The 12,962-nt window shown below is 35.7% G+C and overlaps 1 protein-coding gene across 1 annotated transcript in view; it reads right to left on the reverse strand.

The window, feature by feature from the left end:
• Positions 1-12,962, reverse strand: part of LOC125281624 (ankyrin repeat domain-containing protein 26-like) — a 564,334-nt gene that overhangs the window by 67,483 nt on the left and 483,889 nt on the right. The window contains exons 69-72 of the mRNA XM_057304707.1: positions 12,766-12,907; positions 6,688-6,901; positions 2,719-2,752; positions 2,237-2,378 (exon numbers count right to left, since the gene is read on the reverse strand). Of these exons, the coding sequence (XP_057160690.1) occupies positions 2,237-2,378; positions 2,719-2,752; positions 6,688-6,901; positions 12,766-12,907 (532 nt within the window). The remainder of the gene's footprint in view (positions 1-2,236; positions 2,379-2,718; positions 2,753-6,687; positions 6,902-12,765; positions 12,908-12,962) is intronic.

The raw sequence follows: 12,962 nt of genomic DNA on the forward strand, positions 1-12,962 counted from the left end.
AGAATCATTATAAAAAATCAACTGTATTTCTATTCATTAGGAATAAACAATCAAAATTTAAAATTTAAAATTTAAATTAAAAATTAATTTTAATTATTAATTAAAAATTAAAACTGCATTGAAAAATAAAAAATAATCACAGGTAATATCATAAAAGATAGAAAGAACTAGACGTAAAAAACTATAAACTATTACCAAGAAAATTTAAGAAGACTTATATAAATGGAGAGATATACTCTGTTCAGGGTTGAAAAATTCAGTATTGTTAAAATTAATCTGTAGATTCAACATAATCCAAACCTGATTTTCAGAAGACCACCAGAGTTTTTTCTCTTAGAAAATGACAAGTGGATTCTACAATGCATGTGGATAAAATAAATAAATGAAATTCATGTGGAAACACAAAGGACCTAGAATAGCAAAAGAGCCCTGAGAGAGAACAAACTGGAGGACTAACCCTAACCACCTGATTTCAAAAATTATTATAAACTGGTAGTAATTAAAACAGCATGATATTGGTGTAATGAAGGCTAAAGAGATCAATGGGACAGAGGAGAGTCCGTAAATAAACCCACACATATATGGTCAACTGATCCTGACGAAGATGCAAATGGCATGAAGTAAAGACAATACAGCCTTTTCAACAAACGGTGCTAGGACAACTGGATATCCATACGCAAAAAGAATGAACCTGGATCCATACTCTGCATCATAAATAAAAAAGAATACAAAATGGGGGCGCCTGGGTGGCTCAGTCAGTTAAGCGTCTGCCTTCAGCTCAGGTCATGATCCCAGGGTCCTGGGATCGAGTCCCATGTCCAGATCTCCATGCAGTGGGGAGCCTGCTTCTCCCTCACCCTCAGTCTGCTGTTCCCCCTGCTTGTCCTCTCTCTCTGTCAAGTAAATAAATAAAATCTTTTAAAAAAAAAAGAATACAAAATGGATCACAGATCTAAACGTTAAGACCTAAAACTATGAAGCTTTGCTTTTAAACTACAAAACTTCTAAAAGAAAGCATGAGAGAAATCCTCTGACCTTGTGCTAGGCAAAGATTTCTTAGATAGGAACACCGAAGGCAAGAATCCATAAAAGAACAAATGCATAAACTGGACTTCACCAAAAAAGAAAACTGCTCTTCAAAAGACACTGTTGAGAGAATGAAAAGTCACAGGCTGGGAGAAAATCTTTGCCAAAAAATAGGTGATAAACTATATCTGGAATAAACAAAGAATTCTCAAAACTCAACAAATCAGAAAACAACCTAAATTTTAAAATGACAAAGAATTTGGACAGTTCAAAGAAAATACACAGATGGCAAATAAGCACATAAAAATATGCTCAACATTATCTTATTAGGGCAATGCATACTAAAACCGTAATGATATATATACTGCATGCCCACCAGAATGGCTAAGATTTAAAAAACTGACAATATTAAGTGTTCATGAATATACAGGGAGAAATTAGAACTCCCATACACTGCTGGTGGGAATGGAAAATGGTGCAACTACTTTACAAAGCAATTTGGTAGTTTCGTAATAAGGGGATATAACGAAACATGAGACTTACGGGTGATAGATATATTAACTGCCTGAATCACGGTTATGGTTTCACAGGAGTATACATATGTCAAAACTATCAAATTATACACTTCATATACGTGCAGTTACCTAACTAAAGCTATGGGGGTGGGGAGGAAGCTCTATTATAGGAAAAATCATCCAAACTAGTGGCTGAGACACAGATGGAAAGAAGGATATGAAACAGTACAAGATGAAGCTGAGGACCGTGGTGTTTCACGCTAGAGCAATGAGAAGTAAAAGCTAAGCTTTAAGCAAGGGGGTAACATGACGAAATATAAATTTTTAAAAATATATGATTATGGTTGCAGTGTAGACCAAGATTCTGGGAGGTGGAATGACAGGGAAAACCGTCCTGAGGTTATTTCAGTATCCTAGGAGAAAAATACTGGTAACCTGACCTTGGGTGAAGGCATAGAAGAGAAGCAGAGTCAACAAACACATCGGTGTGCCATTTTCATGACGAAAAGTATAGTGGAAATTATAGCTCTTTGGCTGAGAGTACTCAGCAGTTCTCTGTCTTCATGAAAAACATATTTGTGAGATGAGTAGCTCTATAACAGATCAGTGTTGTGTGGTACAGCACTAGACAAGATGTGCACATATTACTACAGTAATATACATATAAAGGCTTTATATTTATACCACGGTCCTACCTTTACAATCCATGCCAAGTTGTTCAATTAGCAACATGCAACTCCTAAAATCAAAGCAAGGCAACTTGCAATCCTCTGAAGCTGTTCCAGATAATGGAGTTAAGTCATCAAGGTCATCCGTAAAATTAATTTGCTTTTTGATCTACAAATAAATAATAATTTCAAAATGTCCCCCAAATATTTATAAAATATACTAAGTGTAGAGAGATGATAAATACCCATCTTCTTATAAAAGCAAAAACATAGGTACTTTTTTAAAGAACTGATTTTTCTCAAAACAACCTTTATCAATAACTAGTGTTTCTGAATAACATTTTCACAACAAATAGAAATTCCTCTATTTTGTCACTATACCTTCCCTAAAGTAATTTTTTACCATGGAATAATATTTCTGATAAATATTATTTATCAAAATAATACAATAAAGTAAAAATTAAAAAATTAATAAATGAAATAAAATTATATATATATATATATTTTACCTCTTTCTTTTCCTTAGATGTTTTCTTTGCAGGTCTGAAAAAAAAAAACCAATTCTTTTCAGGCAAACATTAAATACTTAAAATACAAAGAATATCTAAATCATATCTAAACATATTATTAATAATATTAACAAAACATTAAGATCAAATTGACAAAGAGCAAGGGAAAATCATAATGTTACTTACATTATTTGATACAAAGAAATATACCACACTTTTTTGTTAGCATTTTCAATAAAAACAAGCTTTTACTGGCTCTAAAACCTATTTGCAGGGTTCAAACTAAATTCTTATATGAAAGAAACCCTTTCTTAATAATCATGATAGTAGTGTTTTGAGGATTTACTGTGCAGCTACTATGCATTATTATGAACACTTCACTACGTCTCTAGGTATTTTAAGCCTCACAACAATCTTATAAACGTAGGTAATTATATTAGGTATTTTACACAGGAAGAAAAGGAGGCACAGAAATAAGGAACTTCCCCAAGCCCATACAGCTGGTCAGGAGTAGACCCAGAATTCAAATCCAGGATATCTGCCTTCAAAGCATGTGTTTTACAATATGTGGTGAGAGTAATATTTAAGTGTTTCTAAGTAATATGATAGCAAATGAATCTATTATTATTCCATTCCTACCTCTAAGTATAAATAATAATTTCTGAATCTTACACATTTTTTTTAAATAAAAAGACGTCATACTAGGCGATATTTAAAATCTACTTTCAATAAACTAAAGATTTGCTTCTTCTAAAGAAGTTCATCAATAGGCATTCATTTATTCATTCAAATGTTTATTCACGAACACACACCTTACTGAGCACACAATATGTGTCAATGACACTGTTGGTACAGGAACCACGGCTTTTGTAATTTGGAACTTTATCCAAAAGTAATAATCTATGATAGATTAATAGTTTATTTTGCAATTGTAAATAAATAAAAGCTTTCCCCTTTCCCCAGATCTAAACAAACATTAACTTAATATAAACAGATACTTCAAAGTCCCTAACAAAATCATAGCTATTCATGATACTGTCAAAGGCACCGAATATCTGAAATCATCAAGGAATGATTAGTTCTATTCAGAATGGCCTAAGTGTTTGCATATTTACTATTATATATATTTTTTAAATCTATGAATGATAATATCTGCACATTCGATTATATGAGAATACTTCACTGTGGAACCAGTTCTGAATAAACAACTTCTTGCCCCAAAACTACATGAATAGGAGTACTAAGGACAATTACTATAATCTTTAAAAGATAATGTAATACAATCAATAAGCTTTCTAACATTTGGAAATGTCAACAAAATTAAATTAAATAACCATGTCTATCTCTATTGGATCATTTCCAGCAGCATACAAACATACTCTAAAAGCTCCCATCTTAAAATGAAAAAAGAAAGAAAATCCCCATGAATTCCACATTCTTTTTCAGTTATCATCCATTTCTCTGTTACCTTTCCCCGTAAAAATTCTCTAAGGAGTGTTTATACTTATTCATTACAGTCCAGCTTCCATGGTGACTACTAACTGCTCCTTGTCAAAGTCACTTGTCCTCATCTTAACCTATCAAGCAGTGTGTCTGATATACTTGAGTATTTCTTGCCTTAGCCTGTACCGACACTACAGTGTTTTATTTCCTTAAAAAGTAATCACTGCTAGAATTCCTTCAGAGGGAAATAATTTACAGATTTTCCCTTCCTTCATCCTGGTCCATTTCACTTAAAGGGCTGTCGTCATTCACTTGTAGTGACAATAAGTCGGGGAGTCAAACTTCTCAAAGCGGGGTGTAATCAGAGATTCTTCTGATGTCCATTTTTCATTTTCATCTTTCCTTGCTTCCTTTATACTCAAACGAAGATCACTACTTTAAAAACTCCAGTTAAAGTAGCCATTAAAAAGCCATTTTTAAAAAAGATTTTATTTATTTATTTATTTGAGAGAGAGAGGAGAGAGCATGAGCACAAGCAGGGGGAACGGCAGGCAGAGGGAGAAGCAGACTCCCCACCGAGCACAGAGCCTGACTTGGGGCTCAGTCCCAGGACCCTGAGATCATGACCTGAGCTGAAGGCAGACACTTAATCTTAGACTGAGCTACCCAGGTGCCCCAAGCTAATGTTTTCTAATAATGTTACCATAACGAATAAAAAAAACCAATTTTTTGTAAAATCCTGTTACCCGTCTCAATTCATTTATTTTTTTAAAGATTTATTTATTTATTTATTTGACAGAGAGAGAGAGAGAGACAGCCAGCGAGAGAGGGAACACAAGCAGGGGGAGTGGGAGAGGAAGAAACAGGCTCCCAGTGGAGGAGCCTGATGGGGGGCTTGATCCCTGAATGCTGGGATCACGCCCTAAGCCGAAGGCAGACGCTTAACGACTGAGCCACCCAGGCGCCCCGAAATTTCTATGTTCTTAATTTTTTCCTTTCTAGGGCTCATGGTTTTAATTTCTCACTTCAATCTCTTCCAAAAGATACACAGAGTTGAAAAGAAGCAATGAGAAAGCATTATGCAGTTTAGTAGTAAGCTTTAGTCAATAATAACTCTGGTAGATATTGTAGGGAAAGAAATTTTGAAATTATTCAAGAAAGTTAGAATTGAAAATTATCGTTTCCCGCATAGTCATAATTACTCTTCCATTAGAATAATTTAGTTACTAATTAAAAAGAGAAATTGCTGTTTATAAATTCACTAGAAGTAGATTTCTACTTCACAAAACATCACAGGTACCTCTAAAAATAATTTGCAGTGTAAGACAGCATCTGCTGATGTCATTTGCACAACATACCCCTGCAGATTACTGTGATCCAGGACTAGGCTAGGGAGTCTAATATCTGTTGCCCCATACATTTTATGTTTCTTCTTCTGCAATACTCTCAGTTGACCTTGTTGATTATTATTCATTTTATTTTTTAAAAGATTTTATTTATTTGACACAGAGAGAGAGAGCACAAGCAGGTGGAGTGGCAGGCAGAGGGACAGAGAAAAGCAGGCTCCCCGCCGAGCAGAGATCTGGACATGGGGCTCGATCCCAGGACCCTGGGATCATGAACTGAGCCGAAGGTAGACACTTAACCAACTGAGCCACCCAGGAACCCCTATTATCCACTTTATAAATCATTTGAAAACCCCTTCTAGACCAACACAGGATCCATATTAATTAAGTAAACAATAAAGAGTAATATGTGCTTGCAGCACAGACTTTTGAATTAATTTTACCTACATATAAGAGAGATGTTGAGCAACTTGAGCAGTAATCATTTTCCATGTTACTTTTTAATCGCTGCGTATGTTTAAAACTGAATAAATTTTTAAACATTTTTCTGTCTTGAGAAAAATGGCCATGTTATACTCTGTTCACGGGCATACGAATTAATATAAACTTCCCTGAGAACAATTTAAAAATAGGATCGAAGACATTCTTTAAAAATTTTTATACTTTAAGTAACCAATACTATATTGAAGAATGTATTCCAAGTACGTTAACCAGAAATGTAGAAACAGATTTATATAAGAGACATTCCTTACAGCTTTAATTAAAGTATAGAAAAACGAAAACCGACCAAAATTCAATTTGTTAAATAATGAGGTTTCCATATGATGGACTTCTATATGGTCATTAAAATTATGATTTGGAATATACATTAAATTATTTGTAGAAGTATTCACCGTTAAGAACTTGCTGTATTATTCAGAAGAATCCCATACTTCACAATACTAAAGACATTTTCTTCCCTATAAAATCCTAGAAGGTAAGTTAGCAACTACAAAACTTCTCCTACATATCTGTAGTATAAAAGTCAATAGCTCAAGGGGTGCCTGTCTGGCTCAGTCGGGAGAGCATGCAACTCTTGATCTCATGGCTGTGAGTTCAAGCCCCACACTGGGTGTGGAGCCTATTTAAAATAATAAAAAAATAAAAGTTCAAATACTTCCTTGAAACCAAGACGTCATACCTCAAACTGCAGCGTTCTTGTTCCCATTCCACTTTTTGCTGCTCCAACTGCAATTTAATTTCTTTTGTTTGTGATAGCTCCTTTTGTAGACCATCAACCGAATCTTCCAATTCTTTATTTTTTCTTGTAAGTTGCTCACAGTGATCATTTTTAAGTTCTAATAATCTTTCAAATGAACAAACCGCATTCCGAATTTTTAATAAATTAACAGAATCTACATCAGAGAAAAAACAGAAACAGAATATATAGGGCGCCTGGATGGCTCAATTGGTTAAACATCCGAGTCAGGTTTCGGCTGAGGTCATAATCTCAGAGTCCTGGGATTGAGCCCCGCATGGGGTTCTTCACTCAGCACGCAGTCTGCTTGAGATTCTTTCCACGCCCCCTCCCTCCCCCTCTGTTCTTCTCTCACCCCCCTCCCCCCGCTCATGCTCTCTCTGAAATAAATTACTTAAATCTTAAAAAAAAAGAAAAAAAATATGAGTACTTTTTGCATATAAAGGACTGTGTGCTTTCACATTCACTCATTCATACATTAAACAAATATATATTGAATGAGTTCAATATAAAAGATATTATACGGGCACCTGGGTGGCTCAGTCGGTTAAGCATCTGCCTTCAGCTCAGGTCATGATCTCAGGTTCCTGGGATCAAGCCCTGCATTGGGCTTCCTACTCAGCGGGGAGTCTGCTTCTCCCTTCTCCTCTGCCTCTGCCCCTCCCCCAGCTTGTGCACTCTCCCTCTCTCAAATAAAAAAATCTTAAAAAACAAAAAGATATTATACTAAGCTCTGCAGATTAAACAGATAAGATCCCTGGCTCTTATTTAGCTTCACGTCTAGTGAAAGGGAAAGACAAATAAAACGACAATTACAAATTCAGATAGTTCCTATAAGGAAACGGAGTTCTAGGATCACATAACATAACGTGATCTACCCTGGGAAGGGAAGATTCCCCGAGGAAGAGAGAACTATTCTGAGAAATGAAGGAGGAGCAGGAAGCAAGTGAGCAAAGGAGGAAGAAGAGCATTCAAGACAGCCTACAGCATGTGCCAAAGTTCCATTGCAATCTGCTTCTGGCCAAGATGGAGTAACAGGTACTGATTTACCTTCCTACCTGAAACAAGCCAAACACAAAAAGATAAAATACATTTTCAAATTATTTTCAAGACAAAAGACTTCAGTCAATGAAGGACAATGATCCCTGAAAACAAAAGAAGTTAGCCTAACACATACCCGAACTCACTGCCTTGGGAGAATTTCCACCGACCATGACACAGGTGAAAAAACTGAGATAGACTCCACCAGATTCCCTGAGTTGAGATGACGGAACTGAGAATCCGGTGAAACCAAGGCAGATAGAGATCAGAGGTCAAAACACCGGCGAGAAGAAAGCAGAACAAAGAAAGAACTCTAGAGATCTGCAGAGGGCTCCGCTGGTGCTCACACAGCACCAGGGATAGTATCGATTCCCATTAGCCATGCTGGGAAAACTCATAATCTGTAGCACAATGAATACAGTAGTAGGTCTTGCCTCAGCGGTGGGGAACAATGAGCTCTAGGCTGAGCACTACTCTGGATTCACCTAACAATTCATAAGAATAGGACTGGAAAGGGTCAAACTGTTTGTAATCAACTTAGCTATATCTCAAAAGAAAGCATAAAAAGGTAAGTAGAGGCATAGAAGCTATTTTTAAAAAAACCAAATACAACTTACAGAGATGTAAATTATGTCAGACATGAAAAATACACTGGATAGGAATAAACACATATTAGACATCACAAAATAAAAGACTGCAATTGACCTCAGAAAACTGTGAGAAAACTTCATGTGGCTAATCTACAATTCCTCAAAGAGGCAGAGGAAAGGAACCAGAAAAAAATATTTGAACAAAAAATGTCTGGGGCACCTCGGTGGCTTAGTCGGTGGGTGTCTGTCTGCCTTCAGCTCAGGTCATGATCTCAGGGTCCTGGGATCAAGCCCCATATCGGACTCCCTACTTAGTGGCAAATCTCCGTCTCTTTCTGCCCCTCCCCCTGCTTGTGCATTTTCTCTCTCTCAAATAAATGAATAAAATCTTAAAAAAAAAAAAGAAAAATGACCAAAACCTTTCTAAACTTAATGAAAACTATACTCCCACAGATCCAGAAGGATCTGACTAGGAGAGAAGAAATGGAAGTTAACTATTATAATTTTCTTAAACTGCATATGATGTGGTAAAACATTACTTGAAGGTGGATTGTGATGCTTAAATCATATACTTTAAACCCTAATCACTAAAATAGCAAAACTAAAGAGTTATAGTGAGTAAGCAAAATACATACACACACACACACACACACGTAAATAAAACTAAATCATAGAAATTACTTGATTAATCTAAAAGAAAGTAGAAAAAGAAGAGAATGGGAACAAACAGCAGAAAGGACAAATGGAAGTCAAACAACATGCCCACAGATTCAATTCAACTACATTAACAATCACATGAAATGAAAATGGTCTAAAAGCCTCAATTAAAAGGCAGATTCTCAAAATGGATAAAAAAGGAAGACCTAGGGGCACCTGGGTGGCTCAGTCCTAAGCATCTGCCTTCGGCTCAGGGCGTGATCCCGGAGTCCTGGGATCGAGCCCCACATCAGACTCCTCTGCTGGGAGCCTGCTTCTTCCTCTCCCACTCCCCCTGCCTGTATTCCCTCTCTTGCTGGCTGTCTCTCTCTCTCTCTCTCAAATAAATAAATAAATAAATAAATAAAGTCTTAAAAAAAAAAAAGGAAGACCTAATTATATGCCACCTATAACAAAAAATGCACTTTAACACAAATTTGTTAGAAGGCCAGAAATATGATAGACCACACTAACACTTGACAAAAGAAGGCTGAGCCTAAGTGGCTATATTAATACCAGACAAAATAGGTAGCAAAGCAAAAAACATTAGCAGCAATAAATAAGGTCATTTTATAATGATAAAAGGGTCAACTGAAAGAAGCATAAGAAACCTAAATGTTTACACGTCTATTAATAGGTTCAAAATACATAAAGCAAAAATCGACAGAATTGCAGAGAAACAGGCAAATTCACAATTATAGTCTGAGATTTCAACAGGCAGAAAATCAGCAAGAATGTAGACTTGAACACCACCATTCTTCTCAAGTTTCCATAGAACATTTAACAAAAGAGACTATATTTTGGGTCACAAAATAAATTGTAATGAGAGGGGTAAGTCAAAAGGACTAAGTCATAAAAGTGCGTTCTGTAACCACAGAGAAATCAAATTAGAAATCAAGAATAAAAATAGCTCTGGAAAATACTTGAAAATTTGCAAACTAATTAATACATATCTAAATAATCCCTGGGTCAGAGTGCCTGGGTGCCTCAGTTGATTAAGCATCTGTCTTCAGCTCAGGTCATGATCTCAGGGTCCTGGGATCAAGCCCCACACTGGGCTCCCTGCTCAGAGGGGAGTCTTCTCCCCACTCCCCCCGCCAAGCTCATGCTGTCTCTCTCTCTCTCAAATAAATAAAATCCTTAAATAACCTCTGGCTCAAAGAAGTAATGAAAAAAGAAATTAGAAAGTATTCTGAACTGAATGAAAAGGAACACATAACATATTAGAATTTCTGGAATCCTGCTATAGCAGCACTCATATGAACATTTATAACACTGAATGTATGTATTAAAAAAGAAGAAAAGTCTCATATTGATGACCTTTGGCTCCACCTTAAGAAATTAGTAAAATAGTAGTCAAAAACAAGTCTGATAACTTTTGGTTATGTAGAAAATCTGACAGAATTTTTTAAAAAGCTTCTAGAACTAGTAAATGAACTCATCAAGTTTGGAGGATATAGAATCATTATAAAAAATCAACTGTATTTCTATTCATTAGGAATAAACAATCAAAATTTAAAATTTAAAATTTAAATTAAAAATTAATTTTAATTATTAATTAAAAATTAAAACTGCATTGAAAAATAAAAAATAATCACAGGTAATATCATAAAAGATAGAAAGAACTAGACGTAAAAAACTATAAACTATTACCAAGAAAATTTAAGAAGACTTATATAAATGGAGAGATATACTCTGTTCAGGGTTGAAAAATTCAGTATTGTTAAAATTAATCTGTAGATTCAACATAATCCAAACCTGATTTTCAGAAGACCACCAGAGTTTTTTCTCTTAGAAAATGACAAGTGGATTCTACAATGCATGTGGATAAAATAAATAAATGAAATTCATGTGGAAACACAAAGGACCTAGAATAGCAAAAGAGCCCTGAGAGAGAACAAACTGGAGGACTAACCCTAACCACCTGATTTCAAAAATTATTATAAACTGGTAGTAATTAAAACAGCATGATATTGGTGTAATGAAGGCTAAAGAGATCAATGGGACAGAGGAGAGTCCGTAAATAAACCCACACATATATGGTCAACTGATCCTGACGAAGATGCAAATGGCATGAAGTAAAGACAATACAGCCTTTTCAACAAACGGTGCTAGGACAACTGGATATCCATACGCAAAAAGAATGAACCTGGATCCATACTCTGCATCATAAATAAAAAAGAATACAAAATGGGGGCGCCTGGGTGGCTCAGTCAGTTAAGCGTCTGCCTTCAGCTCAGGTCATGATCCCAGGGTCCTGGGATCGAGTCCCATGTCCAGATCTCCATGCAGTGGGGAGCCTGCTTCTCCCTCACCCTCAGTCTGCTGTTCCCCCTGCTTGTCCTCTCTCTCTGTCAAGTAAATAAATAAAATCTTTAAAAAAAAAAAGAATACAAAATGGATCACAGATCTAAACGTTAAGACCTAAAACTATGAAGCTTTGCTTTTAAACTACAAAACTTCTAAAAGAAAGCATGAGAGAAATCCTCTGACCTTGTGCTAGGCAAAGATTTCTTAGATAGGAACACCGAAGGCAAGAATCCATAAAAGAACAAATGCATAAACTGGACTTCACCAAAAAAGAAAACTGCTCTTCAAAGGACACTGTTGAGAGAATGAAAAGTCACAGGCTGGGAGAAAATCTTTGCCAAAAAATAGGTGATAAACTATATCTGGAATAAACAAAGAATTCTCAAAACTCAACAAATCAGAAAACAACCTAAATTTTAAAATGACAAAGAATTTGGACAGTTCAAAGAAAATACACAGATGGCCAATAAGCACATAAAAATATGCTCAACATTATCTTATTAGGGCAATGCATACTAAAACCGTAATGATATATATACTGCATGCCCACCAGAATGGCTAAGATTTAAAAAACTGACAATATTAAGTGTTCATGAATATACAGGGAGAAATTAGAACTCCCATACACTGCTGGTGGGAATGGAAAATGGTACAACTACTTTAGAAAGCAATTTGGTAGTTTCGTAATAAGGGGATATAACGAAACATGAGACTTACGGGTGATAGATATATTAACTGCCTGAATCACGGTTATGGTTTCACAGGAGTATACGTATGTCAAAACTATCAAATTATACACTTCATATACGTGCAGTTACCTAACTAAAGCTATGGGGGTGGGGAGGAAGCTCTATTATAGGAAAAATCATCCAAACTAGTGGCTGAGACACAGATGGAAAGAAGGATATGAAACAGTACAAGATGAAGCTGAGGACCGTGGTGTTTCACGCTAGAGCAATGAGAAGTAAAAGCTAAGCTTTAAGCAAGGGGGTAACATGACGAAATATAAATTTTTAAAAATATATGATTATGGTTGCTGCGTAGACCAAGATTCTGGGAGGTGGAATGACAGGGAAAACCGTCCTGAGGTTATTTCAGTATCCTAGGAGAAAAATACTGGTAACCTGACCTTGGGTGAAGGCATAGAAGAGAAGCAGAGTCAACAAACACATCGGTGTGCCATTTTCATGACGAAAAGTATAGTGGAAATTATAGCTCTTTGGCTGAGAGTACTCAGCAGTTCTCTGTCTTCATGAAAAACATATTTGTGAGATGAGTAGCTCTATAACAGATCAGTGTTGTGTGGTACAGCACTAGACAAGATGTGCACATATTACTACAGTAATATACATATAAAGGCTTTATATTTATACCACGGTCCTACCTTTACAATCCATGCCAAGTTGTTCAATTAGCAACATGCAACTCCTAAAATCAAAGCAAGGCAACTTGCAATCCTCTGAAGCTGTTCCAGATAATGGAGTTAAGTCATCAAGGTCATCCGTAAAATTAATTTGCTTTTTGATCTACAAATAAATAATAATTTCAAAATGTCCCCCAAATATTTATAAAATATACTAA

This window comes from Ursus arctos, unplaced genomic scaffold (genome assembly GCF_023065955.2).
Source record: "Ursus arctos isolate Adak ecotype North America unplaced genomic scaffold, UrsArc2.0 scaffold_30, whole genome shotgun sequence".
NCBI lineage: Eukaryota > Metazoa > Chordata > Mammalia > Carnivora > Ursidae > Ursus > Ursus arctos.